This window comes from Rhinolophus hipposideros (assembly GCF_964194185.1).
Source record: "Rhinolophus hipposideros genome assembly, chromosome: X".
In the NCBI taxonomy this organism is placed as follows: domain Eukaryota; kingdom Metazoa; phylum Chordata; class Mammalia; order Chiroptera; family Rhinolophidae; genus Rhinolophus; species Rhinolophus hipposideros.
In genome coordinates this window covers 35592574-35609023 of record NC_138046.1, presented here as the reverse complement: position 1 = coordinate 35609023, position 16450 = coordinate 35592574, and the positions used below count along the sequence as shown (strand labels likewise).

Sequence of the window (16450 nt, the reverse complement as noted above, 5' to 3'; positions counted from 1 at the left end):
ACTTATTCACTAAATATTTATTGAATGTCCTCTAAGTGAACAGCACTATGAATGTGGTTTTTAAACATCAAACTAGGGATAGCCATCAGCTCTGTATTAAGTGAAGTAGTTAACTTACTTGCAAATCAGAAAGCATGCTTAAAAGGCTTCGGAGTAAACTTCTATCAATTGCTTCACCATTCCTTTCCCTCTCAATCAAGAGAAGAATGCCATCAATTGTCTTATTCTGGACTTTCTGATCACTTATAATATGAGCCCTAAATAACTCCAGTCCCATGTCCCTAAAATAAAAAAAATATATGTAATCTACATTAATTGAACAACAATACTACTCTGGAGTGGCTTGCTTAACTTCTCACTACATGTTAATTAGGGCTCCAGACTTTGAAGCAGCAATTGTAAAAGGATAAAATCCACCCATTTAATTTTAAATTACATTATTAAAGTACACAGGAAACTCATTTTTTCTTTAATGAAAACTGAAGCTAAATTCCTGCCTTCCTCCATAACTAAATTTTGTTTATTATCTCCTTTGGTGGATTTTTTCCTTGGTCAAATTAAGAGATAAAATTAGTTCAAAGTTAAAAAATGGTCTTCATGTACTGGTAATGAAGGCTTAATTGGTCATTTGTCATCTGGCATTAGTACTCAAAAATCAGTGAACTCTGATAATTACTGTAGGTAGATGCTAGGTAAATGGTGGGAGAGCTCATTATACTATTCTATTTTCATGTATACATGGAATTTTCCATAATAATGTTAAAAGATAATGAACGAACTCTTGATCAGCACCAAAATGATGCACACTCATATAGTCTAGAGCAAACTTAAATTTCCTTAAATTTCCTTAGTTAACAAAACAAACTTCTTCATAAATTAGTATAAGCTCAGGAAATGTTAGCTATATCCAATATTAGCAAAAGTAAAACATTAGCTAAGAAGTTAAAACTGCTGTAAATATGAATCTAGAAGCCAAATGTGAGTTTTTAAAGAGAATATTCACAGTATCACTTAGTCTCTTCAATTAGTATAATTAAGATTTGATTATGATTTGTAATAAATCTTTTCATAATTTTTTTTCTGGCATCCTTACCAAATGGAGGGTAGCATTGAATTCTGAAGAACATAAGTTCTATCCAGAAACAAAAAAATGCTCCTAATCATGATCTGCCAATGAAAAAAAAAGAAAGAAATCAAACATTTTTTATACTTTGTGAAGCTGAAATATTTGTTCTCGATAAAAATTGCAGGATTTGCGTGAATATATACTAGACTAGTAGGATCAAACACAGAGATAAACATCTATCTGAGAATATGTCCACACCACTTTTATTAAACTACTCTATTATCTTAATCCTCGCTGTAGTTTCCAGGAAAGGGACATTTAAAATGATCCTATGACTTCTTTGCAACTTGAGCAATAACTGAAAACATAAACAGGGAATGGGATGGTGGGGGAGGAGATCACAGTGCTCAGGGTAAAGCTGCCTTAAATTGTACATGTGAGGTTTTGGACGGGGGGATGGATTTTAAGATTTTTAATTTTCAGAACATAAAGTATAAAGTAATACCAGATTAGGGAGAAAGGAAAAGGTTGTGATGTAAATAAGCCAAAATACAGGACCATCAGACACCTTCACAGGTAATCGAATAGTGAACGGGATATCCATCAAGACTGAGAGACAAAATGTAATGTTTTTAATGAGGTAAATTCTTTTTGGTTAAGTGTGTCAAAAACAAGAGCAGATATTGAGGCAGGCCCCTATTGCAAAGTTTTCAAAGTGAACATTCCTGTATTTGAAGAAATGTAATTTTAACTACGATATTTAGCTGAAATGCAATACTTTTTCCAGCTTACCATTTGTCTACAGTGATTCTGCCAGCATCTATCAATCTTCTTTAGAAAAAGAACACTATCCAACGAATCCATGAGATGTATGTCAAGGATATTTTAAAGTGCTTAGTACAAGTAATACATGTGATGTAAGAGTATATTTGTCTTAAACATGGAATATTCTACATACTAAATGAAACTTAATAACACTTAATTATAAAACAAAATGCTATTTCTTTAACTATAGAAACAATTTAGATCCCACTAAAAAAAGCCTTTAAAAACAAGTCTTTAACATAATTGAGCATTGTGTTTTCAGTTTATGACTTCCTTTAGAAGATTATCTTTCCTCAAATGGAAATTTGTTAGGACAAAAAGGGTAAAGATGTGAGGACATCTTATTTACACTAGTACTACAATGTAGATTTAGGCCCTAATTAAAGCTGAAAAAAATCAGAATTTGTTTTTTCTTTCTCTAGAAGCAAAATGAACAAAAATAACACATCTATAAAACACAGATATTCCATTTCAAGCTGGATTAAATAGTAAGGGACAGAGAGGGAGAAGATAAAAATACAAGATGTTTTGTTTTTAAAAGGATATTCTCTGAACTGATGAATTTGTGCTTTGATGTGATCTTCACAAATCTGTCTCAGCTGTTTGTACAAGTTTGCAGAAATCTTGTAAGAACAGAGATTTTCTACAGCCTGCAGGATTAAACACATACTTGCTTAAGGAAAGAATGGAGAGGCTCTCAAATATTTACATCAAATTCTTATTAGTTTGCAATTTTTACAACGTCAGCTTATTAAAATGTTATGCATCCATTTAAAACACAAAGTAAAACACAAAATTTTATCGATGTGGGTGGTGAACTTTTTCATAGCCAATGTACTGTACCAAAAAACACCAATTAATATACTGATTATGGCTGTAAAGGGTAAGGATGGAGGGAATAAAGCCAAGGTCCCCCCTGTGAAGACATCCAATGTATAACAACTGCTACATATGAATGCTGTCTTGTTCTTAAACTGTTAATTGTTTTCATAAGCAGAAATCCACTTTGAGTTTAAAAACTAATTTCACCAATTGTTTATCAGAAGATTTGGGCAGTCTCACGACAATTGAATTAAAATTTATTTATACTTTCTTTGGTTTTCCTAAACAGAACAATGCAGAAATGATTGTTAGCAGTATTATAAGTATGATATAATTAAACGTCAAGGATTTTTCTTGAACATTTCAGTTTAAGAATATTTAAATATAGGTTTTTAAAATTTGCACAACTGTATAAATATTAATTACAGAAGGAAATGACTGTATTTTTACTTCATTCTAATAGCTGAATTGGTCTTCTTTTATACTGAGATCCCAAAGGGACAAACTTCAGATTTCAGTGAGTTTCTTGTTATGTGTATCAAAATGTTTTCAAATTTAAAACAACAGCCATGATAAAACTCTTCCGATGAACTTTGATATAATCTACAATTCCAACTAGTAATGAATGACTTAAGTATAACACCAGGATTCCTTTCTCACCACAACAGAAGGCAAAAATTCCATTAACATTAACTCGAAGGGAGCACCCAACTTGTTGGTTGGAGTGGAATTTTATAAATATGTAGTTGGAAGTTATATTTCCAGTATGCAGGTCCAGTAAATGAATTAGCAAATGAAAAGAAAGCTTAAAGGAAACCGATTACATCACTGGAGGAGGAAAGAAGTCACTACATCTCACCAGGAAACAGCAGGACAATTACATCCAGCAGCTGAGGAATAAGAAGGCTAAGTCTCCACTGGCCACTTTCCATAGGGCCTTGGGTTAGGCAACAAATGCCTAAAGGTGTCTTTATGTTTATTTCATGTGTCTCTCTGTTCACACTGGTCCTCTATGGAATCTCCCCCTTCCTTCTTTAATATTCTTCCCATTGCATTTCAGTGTTCCTTTTGAGTGACTCATTTTCTCAGCATTTCTCATTTCCCTGCTTAGATTTTATCTTCCTTCATCTTCTCCACATTTCCAAGTCCTACTTCTCCATTCCCTTCTGCTGTGTTCCTCCTTCTCCCATACAGTAGTTCTCAGTGCATCTATTTATCTTCACACACAAGACATCATATTCCCTTACCACTCAACTAGGTCCCACTTCTTCCAATAAGCTTTCCTTAACTGCCACAGCAACCAGTGACTCACTTGGCAGTATCACCAATCATAACACACTGACTTGTCACGGAGTCAGTACTGTATCTTTTATGTGTATATCCTGGCCCCCAATTCTCCTTAATGACAAACAAGGATGATATGCTAAAGTCTCTATGTTCTTCAATACTTTTTGAGCTTTGAACCAGGTGAATACAGTAAATACTCAAAAAACTAACATACCTATGTCTAGCGATGTGTTCTGTACATAGAAGGGGCTTTTATAGTGTAAGGAGAAAACTGGCCAGAAAACATACAATTACAATACACTGTGCTAGGTGCTATGATGGGGATAAGAGGAGTCAAGGCCCCTAACCCAATCTTCATGGCAGGGGCATGTCAGGAAAGGCTTCCTGAGCGGCGGTAAAGAAGTGGAGTCCCAAAGACCCAGAAGGAAATAGATAAAAACCTAGTGGGAATAATGAGAAAGAGATAATTAAGCTGGGGTTTATATGTATACAGCCAAACTTGTGTTTAGTTGGAGGATGGTTTAAGATGTTAGAGGAAAGAAAAGCAGGAAAATCAGGAGCATCTAAGATAAATTTTGAAGGTCAAGTTGGAAGAGAACACTCTGCTTCTCTAATTTAGCCTTGACTATTTCTTAATATACAGACCAGATTTAGTCATTTTCTTTCCTCGACAACCTTCCATCAAGCTCTTCATGTACTGTTTGCTATAGAGAAATCCCCTAACAGGTATAAAAAAATACAAAGAATTGAACAGTAAAGTGTGATGCATGGTCTACTATCATTTATGTAGAAAAGAGAAAATGAATTAAAACACACACAGTTGTTTTTACATTCATAAAGCATCTCTGGAAAGATACCCCCTAAACTAATAATGTTTGCAGAAAGGGGAACTAAATGGGATTTGGAGGATGGCGTGGAAGTGAAACTTTTCACTACATGCTCTGTAATATTTTGGGGACTTTGAACCAGGCAACTAAATACATTAAGTATTCAAAACAAATATTTGCCTTGCCCAATAAAACCCTTTCTTCCCTACCACCATACATTTTAGCATGGCATCCAAGGCTCAATCTCAACCAGGTTAGTCTCATGTCTGTTTAGAATATTCTACACACCCTGTGATCTAAACATTCTGCTTTCCTCACTTTTAAAGAAGGTTTGGAGCAGTCATGTGTGCTTAAAAGAGTGGATTCCAAAAATTTTTGACAAGCCACAGTAAGAAATACATTTTGTCATAATCCACTGTACATAAAATAAAGTTATATAATTGAAACAAAATCTTCATGAAACTACACTTATCATTACTCTGTGTGATGTATTCTGATATTTTCTATTTTATGTCTTAATAAAAATGCTGGTCACAGACTACTGATTTCATGAACCTACTAGAATATAAGCACCTTAGGAGCAAGCATTAAGTGATCTCTATATGCCCCTGGCTTCTGACCAGCTTCGCACAAAGTAAGCAGTCACTGATTCAACAAGGACTGAGTGTTTACTAAGTACTACTCTGTATACTTTTAGGTGCTGGGATAGAAGCATGAATAAAAAAGTTAAATCACTACTTAGGAGTTTGAGGTAAGCTCTATTTTATTCCACATCTTTGAAATGCACTTTTAAAAATGTATTAATTATTTTACATTTCACTAAATACTTTAGAAGTCCCTGAAAGTTTGATCTAGTATAATTATTACAAAAATAACCTTGTTTCACATGCAACTATAGGTATTAAGCAGATTCTAGATAGTTATACAAGTCTCTTAAATCAAACTGTCTTTTCACTTAAGCTCACAATCATTACTGGTAAAAAAAAATACTACCTTAAATCCTTTTTGAAAGTAATCAGGTATAAAATAAAAACACTCTAGCAAGGTTTTAATCCTTATTCCTCCAAATCCTAGGCCCTCCTCTCCAAAATCCATACATGTCACATCAAAAAATGTCTGTCTGAGAAAAAACACTTCAAAGAAAATATAAACATGTAGCAAATTAAATGCAAAACTACAGTTCATGAAATTTGATGTTTTGGGGAATACAGGATTTAAGAAACAGCAAAGGCACAGAAGATTGCATTTGTGACAACGGAAGGAGTAGAAATGAGGGTAAGACTAGAATAAAAAATAATGAGGATTAAAATAAGGATAAACAATACAAAAAGTGCAAACAAAAAATTAAACATGGTAAGGGAGGAAATCTAGACATTTTTCTGCTTTAACAATGACAGACACTAAGAATGATATTAAATTCCCACCAGTGTGCTGCACTCTGGTCATTGGCCTAATGGGTTGCGTCTTATTCTTCAAACCATGTATTTATAGAAAGAAAACATACCACAAAAGTTTTCAACAACTGATACTGCAATAAAATTTAAATTAACTCTCTTTTTACATCTAGTAAAAATGGTTAAAATAAGATACCCAAAATGCATCAAAAACTAAGAATTTGCAAAAAGGAAGCCAGACAATGAAATCTAAATTATTTTTTGTTTTACATCTAGTAAAAAGGGCTTAAGATTGAAATTATCAAGGCTTAAGAATTTGTAGTTGTACATTTTTTTAAATAGCAGGGACAGTATTGATTAAGAATTTAGTAAAAAGAAAAGCAATACATTTATCTATTAATGGACACATAGGTTGTTTCCATATCTTGGCTTTTGTAAATAATGCTGCAATAAAAATAGGGATACATATATTTATAAATTAAGTGTTTTCGTTTTCTTCAGGTAAATAACCAGAAATGAAATTGTTGGGGTGCACGGTAGTTCTCTTTTTAATTTTTTGAGGAACCTCCTTACTGTTTTCCATAGTGTCTGCATTAATTTACAATCCCACCAACAGTGCAGGAGGGTTCCCTTTTCTCCACATCCTCGCCAGCACTTGTTGTTTGTTGTCTTTTTGCCGTGTTTCTCTGAAAATAAGACCTAGCCAGATAATCAGCTCTAATGCGTCTTTTGGAACAAAAATTTATAGTAAATCTTACAGTAAAATAAGACCGGGTATAATATAATATGATATGATATGATATGATATGATATGATATGATATGATATGATATGACATGATATGATATGAAATGATATGATATGTATAATATATAACATATATAATATACATAATATAAAATATAATAAATACAATATATAATATATAATATAATAAATATAATAAATACCAGGTCTTATTTTACTATAAGACTGGGTATAATATAATATAATATAAAATACCAGGTTTTATATTAATTTTTGCTCCAAAAGATGCATTAGAGCTGATTGTCCGGCTAGGTCTTATTTTCAGGAAAACACGGTTGTTTGTTGTCTTTTTGATAATAGCCATTCTGACAACTGCGAGGTGATATCTCATTGTGGTTTCGATTTGCATTTCCCTAATGATTTCTGATGCTGAGCATCTTTTCATGTGTCTGTTGGCCATCTCTATGTCTCCTTTGGAGATACTTCAGGTGTCCATTAATAGATGAATGGATAAAGCTGATGTGATATATATATATATATATATATATATATATAATATTACTTAGCCATAAAAAATGAAATCTTGCCTTTTGCAACAACATGGATGCATCTAGAGGGTATTATGCTAAGAGAAGTAAGTCAGAGCAAGACAAATATTGTATGATTTCACTTGTATGTGGAATCTAAAGAATAAAACAAAACAGAAACAGATTGCTATATACAGAAATTTGATAGTTGCTAAAGGGAAGGGGGGTTGGGGATGGTTGATAAAATTGAAGGGGATTAAGAGGTACAAAGTTCCAATTATAAATAAGTCATGGGGATGTAACGTACAGCATAGGGAACCTAGTCATTAATATTGTAATAACTTTGTATGGTGACAGATGGTTAACTAGACTTACAATGGTGATCATTTCATAAGGTATATAAATGACAAATCACTATGTTGTACACATAAAACTAATGTTATACATCAACTATACTTTAATACAAAAGAGGAACAATACATAAGCTTAAAAACATCAACAGAGTGACAACAGTTAAACAAACTTACATAGAAAACAATAGCTATTCACTTCTGCTAAGAATCTAATTGCTCCTATAACCCTTAACTGATTAATTAAACAACCAGATTTTACAACTGATAATAACCTATACTGAGATGGATGCACTATTTGCGCTTATCTACTCAATAAACGAAACATTAATAGAAAGATTCATTATTTAAGATTTATTTCACAAAATCTAACCAAACAAAAGTTCCTGTTATTAATATAAATAAAATTATTTTCATCAGAATTGAAGTATGGAGTAGGGTTGCCTTCAAAGATAATAGCCAGACATTTGTATTAAGAATAAATGTTACGAGGGTAAGGGGGTGGGGGGTGGGAGATGAGGGTAAGGGGGATCAAATATATGGTGATGGAAGGAGAACTGATTCTGGGTGGTGAACACCCAGGAATGAAAAATTCTAATGGACTGATAAAAAGAATAAATGTTTTATATACCACATATCAGTGAAATCATATGGTTCTCTGTTTTTTCTGTCTGACTTATTTCGCTTAGGATTATACTCTCAAGATCCATCCATGTTATCACAAATTGTCCTATTTCATCTTTTCTTACCGCCAAATAAGAAGACAAATAAATGAGAGAAAAAAAACTCATAGACACAGACAATAGTTTAGTGGTTACCAGAGGGTAAGGGGGGAGGGAGTGGGAAATGAAGGTAAGGGGGATCAAATATATAGTGATGGAAGGAAAACTGACCCTGGGTGGTGAACACATAATGGGATTTATAGATGATGTAACACAGAATTGTACACCTGAAATCTATGTAATTTTACTAACAATTGTCACCCCAATAAATTTAATAAAATAAAAAAGAACAAATGTTACACTTTCATAAATAAACAACCAACCAGCTCCAAAAAAGGCAACTGATTTAAAAACACTACATAGCTATTCATACAAAGGCTGAGAACATGAGGAAAATAATCCCACTATTTAAAATATTACTTAGAAAAAAGTCACACGCCAAAACCAAAATTCCAATTATTAAGCTACCATATGTAAAAATATATTACCATATGTAAAGATAAATTCTTGAGAAAGTGCAGAGGGACACTGTTCCTAGAATTCCTCTCTTTTTCTATTACTTTTTTCAATTTGGCTAATGGTGTCTACTGATACATATTTAGAATGTGATCTATTTATCAGCCAGCTGTTCTGGCTCAGTGTGGATTTAGAATTTAAAAACATGTGTGGCTTTAGAGCTACATAATAAAATGTAATCTAAGATAAAGTTATCTTTTTTAAAGACTCAAATATTTACTATCATTATCATCATCATCATCATTATCATCATCATCATCATCGACGACACCAGTATATAGCGGGCACTGTACTAAGTACTTTTTTGCAGGATTTTATTTACAACTAAAAAACCCTGCCATATAGGTAGTGTTAGTTTTCCTCATTTTACAAATGAGAAAACCAAGGCTTAGAGAAGTAACTCGCCCAAAGTTATCATGAGTGGCAGATCTCTAATCTTTAGGCTGATCAACTCAACATGCAATGCATTTAATCACACTCCTATCTGTAGTCAACGAAAAACAAGTAAACAAACAAAAATGCAAACCAAAGCAACATTAACCATTGCCTCACTCTTACAGGATTTCAAGGTTGTCAAGGAAAGGTATTTCTTAAACTCAGGAACTATTTTCATTTAAAAATCACTTTTAAAAGACAACCTTTGCTAACTGAAAATATACTCAGAAGAGCATGTTCTTTTCCAAAATTAAAAACTTAGGAGGCAATACTACATGCAATTCATACTAGGGACTTTCATGCTTAAGCTTTAAAACAAAATGGTTTTGAACACACAGAAAAAAGTCAAATATGCCAAAAAAGTGCTTACTTCAGGGACAGAGGGTCAGATGGGAGAATGAGAGGTTTGGAGAACTTTTGTTTGGTATACTACATACTTCTCTATTGTTTCAATTTTAGGAGAGTGCTTTTAAATTACATTTCGACCAGTCAAAATCAAACAAGCACCTGAAATCCAGATGGTATAAATAATTTTACTCCCTTTATTCTTTTATCCTCGTTTTTAAACTTAATCATCTCAAAACAACCTTTCTGAGAACAATCCACAGGAGTATTTATAAAATTAAGGTGAAAAACAACAAAAGAGCTAGAAACAAAGGCTTCTGAATTTATTATAACAGACGTAGTAAAGTACTATGAAAAATGAAGAGTGAAAAATTGTAACACTGATTTTAGGCTAAAGAAATGTAATTGAGTATATCAACTACACTATAAAAAAAGAAATGCAACTGAACAACAGCAGGTAATAACTCAGAAGTACAAAAAAGGAAAAACACAAAAATGTAAACTATGAGGTCTTAAAACATAAAGGGATTTAACAGAATCAGTTTATCAGGAAAAATATTTTGGAACCCAAAAGCTCTAGAAAAATATTCAAGATAAAGTAAATAGAGTTCATTAACAACCACAATCAATATGTTATAAAAACAAAATATATACAGTAACACATTATTGAAACTAAAGATGCTGCACACCAGCATATCCAAATAAACATCCTATATGTGCACAAATAAAAAAAATCACCTTCTTTGATGAGAAAGAGTTTTTCTCCTAAAGTAAAACTATTTATTTGCTTCAAACGCTGCACTACAGAGGTATCTGAAGTGCTGTGGTGTATTAGTGAGACAGTGGGGAAGGGAAAATACACTGAACTAGAAACATGGGCATCTCAGTTTTAGTCCCCTCTTCTGCCAATATATGACTCTGGGCACATTATTTAATTTCCCTGAGACTCAGTTTCCTCATTAGCAGAATGGGGATAATAAGTACCACTATCCTATATACTTCACGGAGGGTTTCTACAATGCTTAAATGAGATAATAAGAGATGAACCTTTTTTGTAAACTGCCATGTGCACTATACAAAGAAAAGATATTGGACGACAAGATCACTTAAGGCCCTTGCAACTCTAATTCCGTAATTCTTCTTTTATTATTGTACAACTCAGGATCCATGTAAGTAATATACCAACATAGCCAAATGAGGTGGGTTTATCCTGAAGTAAGAGCTTAGGTACTACCCACTACCACCTGAAACTTACATAGCATTATCATGCTTATATTATCAGCTTTGTAATGCTTATGGTATTACATAGCATTATTACTTTTTGTAGGGCATTGTTCTGAGTGTTTTGCATGCATTGACTCATTTAATTTTCACAAGTGGAAAAGCCACATTGTGGCTTATGAAAAAGTTTGACTTATATTTCTGTATCATAGTGCTTCAAGATGCTTTTCACATCTTATTTGATTCTTACTTACCATGAAGTAAATAGGGCAGGAATTCTCTCCCCTATTTTACAGAAGAGGAAACTGAAGCTAAGGGAGGTTTCTTAGTTCCTTTCCCAAGATCACTAGGGTAATAGCAGCCAAAACTAGATCTTAAACCTCTGTCTCTGACTCCTAATCCAGGGTTTGTCCATCATCATACTACGTCCGCAACTAAAATGAATAGATGAAAACTACAAATTTTGCTAAGCTGAACCAACATAATTTCCTACAAGGTACTCATCGATACAAAAACTCAAGCTATTGGGTTTTGAAGTATTTTTTTATATGAAGCTGCTGATGGTATAGTGAAAAGTAACTTCTTGAATTGGTTGTGTCAAAAATACAGTAGGGTAAAATATCTCGGTAGCAAGAAATCTAAATCAGTAATTGCCCTTCATCGTATATTTAAATTAAACACTTCAAGTACAGACACGTTTGTTAAGCAAAAGAAACAAACCTGAACCTCAGACCAAGTCGCTGGACTATAACCTGCGGCTCATTTTTAGCTAAGGCATGTCTTACAGCCCAGGAGGTAAAATGAACATAAAAAGAAATGGCAAAAGGCTGCTAATCGGAAGGAGGTAGAATAAAGTTTATGGAGAATATCTGCATTTCTTGAGGTCTTTCCTATTGGTGAGTAACACAGCTTAGCGAAAAGTATCACAATAGAATGACATGTTTCCAGAAATCATCTTTGAGATTTAGGTTATAAGATTACACTACAGGTAAAACCTCTAATATACCAAGGTACTTCCTAATTGTAAATCCTAATTAGAAGGGTCCAAGATAAGTCCAATTTATACCAATATGACTGTACCCATTGTTTATTAAAGTGTGCATAAATTAATCAAGAAATTGTAATTAGAAGGGAACCAAAAGTCTACTTAAGGACCCATTTCGAAAAGTAAACGCCATGTATATCCCACTTCAATTCATGCTAACCAAATCAGGTTATCCACATTGATACATACCTGGTAGAGTTCTTCTAAATTGTACTTAATCGAAGTACTGTTCTGGATAGCTTCCACTGCTTCTTTCAGTTTCTGCCATGTTTCATCTGTGTAGTTTTCTGGTAATTTAGGCTTATCTAGACAGTATGTAAAAGGTTGATATCAGGATAATATGTAGGATATAGCAACAGAAGGATCCATAAAATACAATAGTATTATTGCTTTCTAAGGGTAAAATTCTGATCTTTATAATTATTACACCTAAATATTAAAGTAACCACTGTATTTAGGCTTAGTATAAAAAATAAAATTTGAAATGTCAGAATACTATTTAAATCATTTTGACTCACCTATTAAAACTGAAGGTGAGGTTTTTTTTTTCTCCTATTGAGTGTATTGCTTCAAAAAATAAAAATTCCAGAATGACAGATAAAATATAGCAATCCTGATCTGTGTAAAATCTAAATTGGTCAACATGAATTTTGTGCCAGAAATTTAAAATACTGAGTACCCACTATGTACAAAGTACTTTACAAACATCTTAATCTTCCTAATAATGCCCTGAGCAAGGTATTATTATCCCTAGAAACTGAGGCTGGAAGATTTATTTAGTAAGGTTTGCCCAAGGTCACCAAGCTAGTCAGTGGTAAAATTGGGATTCTAATTCAGGTTTGTTTGACCTCCGCATTTATGAAGCATCTACAGGAATGGAGAGAAACATTCTTAATTCAGGTTTAAATTTAAACTACATTTATGAGCAGAGTGAAATTTTTAAAAATTAAAACACCCAAATGACTCCAGAACCTATGTAGCATTTCCAGAATGAAAATGATCATCTTAATCTAGGCTTTAATTTAAATTTCCTTGAACAGCAATGAGCTTTTTTTAAAAAAATTGAAACATTCTAATGCCTTAATAAAATATTTTCAGTTTAGGAGGAAGAGAAAAAAAACAACAAACAAAATCTCTGAAACCAGGATGCAAATGAAATTAGGATCATAGCTCATTTCTTTAAAAATCCTTGTCTATTAAATTGATATATTTCAAATGAAAACAGTGAACACATTAGTCAATTACAATTTATATTTACTTTAGAAAGGTCTACTATCCACTATTAAATCAGAAAGATTAAAACATTCTTGAGAGAGCCTAGGAATGGGAGAGGAGTGATAGAAAAACGAAAACGTTAAAAATAAACAACACTATAACCCTCTGCTTGAGATAAAAAAAGACCATATTCTTGATTTTTACACTAATGTTGAAAACACAAACATGGAAAATCTAATTTTCTCAATACTGACATTCAGTCACAAAGCACTTATCTGGTAAATATTACTTCAGTTCATTCATTTACTTCTCTACTTAATAAACAGTTTAGCATCTATCACCTGCCAGTTAAGGGTGTTGAAAAGGTAAGTCAGAAAAATAGCAAGTCAACAGATACAAATTCAGCTCAATTAACATTTTTTTAAGTTGCTAATTTTATATTTGCATCAGTGCATTCATAATACTCTCAATCACGTATCTCAAAGACAAAAATGAACAAATTTTCCAAAAAGCTGCAGGTCAGTACTTTAAAACCCATTTTAGTGATACAACGTAAATGTAGTAATTGTTCCTATCTTTAGACTAGTGGTACAGAGTTACTACTTCTGTGTATACACAATATTTTTCACTTCCAAGCCATACTTTTGGAAAGAAATGCAGAGATCATTAACATTTTTCTCCAATATTGCTTCCACAATGAGTTTCAATATAGTATCCAACATTATAAACCTAACTATAAATATTCTTTGAGCATGAAAATATCATCATTGCTACCTGCATTTCTAAGGACTGGGGAATGTGGCCTACTAAAGCATAAAATAAAAATCCCAGCAGTGCCAAGGCTCACTATGTACCTGAAATAAATAAAGCTCTTTAGAATACAAATTTCTCACCTGGAAAATCCGGGTCACTCATACCGATTGTCAATGTTATAAGGAATAACAGATTAGATACAATTGGCTGAGACAGACCTCAAAATTCTGCACAGAAACACCCTGTATATGCTTCAGCACAAGGATACCAACCACCCCAGGAAAATGTACCCTCCACCCAAAAAAAGGACCTCCCTCCACCTCATTGATTATGCGTTAAACATTAGGCCACCTCTATACTGTTTAATATATTAACATAAATAGAGCACGTGACCGCTCAAGTGTCAAATCCTTAGTAGATGATTATGGATTTTGGCCTTGGTTACCTTTAAAGTTCTTGATCACTAACTTCTTAGCAGAGCCAGGCTTGCTGTTAGCAAAGCTAGAGACGGTGGTAGAAGATTTGGCCAAGCCGTTTGCGTGATGCACCGAAGCCACAGAAGAGATTAATATACTCTTATTTTTAAGTTGCTGCTGCTGAGATGTTGCAGCAGTTGGTGAAGATGAGGAGGAGGAAGAGGAGGATTCCTCAGCCATTTTCGCATCAAACCCTACAAACTCCAGGGTGTCTTCAAAACGCAGCTTCTTCTGTATCGGTACGTGGCTGGAAGCAGCCACTGAAACCCCTAGGCAGGAGAAAGACGAGGTTGAAGGGGATGCCGAATCCCTGGGTTGTAAAGGAGGAGTGGAAGAGGAAGAAGAGGTGGAATCAAAGTCTTCTCTCTCGTTACTACTGTTACTGTTGCTGCTGTTGCTGCTGCTGCTGCTGTTTAACTTTCTCTTCTTGGCAGAGGTGGGCGGAGTGGTGCTGGTATTACCATCAGTGGCAGATCTGACCTCCTGAGCAGCAGCAGCAGCTGAGGAATTAGGGGAAGAAAAACCTGTTGGAAACATGAAAATAGCGGGGTCAACAGGCAGAGGAGCATCAAAAACCTACGTTTATATGCCTGCGTGCGTGTAGGAGAGAAGGTGGCAATGCTAGAGGGGGAAGGGAAGAAAGAAGAGAGGAGAAACACAGAGGACGAGAAGGAAAGTGAAGGGGGGGGTACAGCGGGGGAATGGGAGGGTTAGGGAAGGCGGGTAGGCTGACACCAGGGGTGAGCAGAACAAGGGGGGCAGAACGAATGAGGAGGCAGACAGGTAAACAGCCCTGCCGTCCCCCTTTCCTGCTTTTCGGCCTCTCTCCCCCCTTTCTGCCGGAGCGACTCAGTGAGTCTGTGAGGCTGCAGCTCCTCCTCCTTTTCTCCCTCTCTCTGGGAGGGGAGATGTCGTGGTAGGGGGGAGGGGGTAGAGAACCTGGGCTTGTTATTGTCAATAGCACAAGAGGCTAAAGATGGCGCCACTTCCGGTCACGTGGCGGCGAGGGCGGGGCGGTGTCTGCTCCTGGGAGTGGGGAGTAGAGAGATGTACAGCAGGAGTCTGGGGGCGGGGAGCTGGCTCGCAGGCAGCAGGAAAGCGGCGCGCGAGATGCTCGTGCTCCTGGGCTCTTGCTCTCTCTCCCTCCTCTGTCCCGCTCCCCTTCCCTGGCAGCGCTCTCCTTCCCTAGCCCACCGGTAACTCCCCCCCGCTCCATAGGGGTCCCGCAGGAAGCTTCACGCCGCCGCGCCCTTACCGGAAATGACTGGGCAGACACTTTTCATCGCGCCAAAACCCGAAGCCCCCCAAGTCTGCAAGACTTAAGGTGGGGGGGGGCGAGAAAAAGGGGGGAAGAGAAGTGGACAGGGGAGGAGGGGACGGGCCTGCCAGACACCTTCAGAGCTCCTGATTGGAGCTTTCTGACCGCGAGGCTGACGGTGGGTTGATGAAGGTGGCGGGAGATGGAGCGGGAAGGAGTCTGAAGGGGAGGGAAGGTGGTGACAGAGGCGGGGTGAGCTAGCTGGGAAAAAGGAGGGGGAGAGGGACGGAGGAAGGAATTAAAAAGTAAGGGAACGGGGAATGGAAACTTTAAAAGAGATAAAGAAATAAGGAGGAGTTGCAAGGCATGGGGAGTAACCCGAAATGGAGAAAAACATAATTTTGCCATTATGCGGGCTGCTAGGGAGGAATGCCATAATGTTAAGATAGGAAAGGAAAAGAAAAATAGCTTAGATAGAAAGAAAAGGAGTTTTTTATTCGATTGAGCTATAAACTGTCTCTTTTGTGTCAAGGACAGCACTGACCCAATAATGAATAGGGTCTGAGTTTTGATCCCTTTCTCAGTAATGCAGCTGCAGATCCTTTTACCTTCCTACCAG

General features: G+C 35.3%; 1 protein-coding gene across 4 annotated transcripts in view; it reads right to left on the bottom strand.

Annotated features, from left to right (window-relative positions):
• CUL4B (cullin 4B) overlaps positions 1-15924 on the bottom strand; it is a 35208-nt gene extending 19284 nt beyond the window's left edge. For 2 of the 4 annotated variants that reach the window (XM_081042103.1, XM_081042104.1), the window contains exons 1-7: positions 15829-15924; positions 14543-15097; positions 12319-12434; positions 2438-2541; positions 1859-1928; positions 1094-1167; positions 119-281 (exon numbers count right to left, since the gene is read on the bottom strand). In XM_081042103.1, the coding sequence (XP_080898229.1) occupies positions 119-281; positions 1094-1167; positions 1859-1928; positions 2438-2541; positions 12319-12434; positions 14543-15097; positions 15829-15856 (1110 nt within the window). In that variant the 5' untranslated portion in view covers positions 15857-15924. The remainder of the gene's footprint in view (positions 1-118; positions 282-1093; positions 1168-1858; positions 1929-2437; positions 2542-12318; positions 12435-14542; positions 15098-15828) is intronic. The other 2 variants (XM_081042105.1, XM_081042106.1) reach the window with 1 other exon arrangement.
• Positions 15925-16450: the final 526 nt, after the last annotated feature.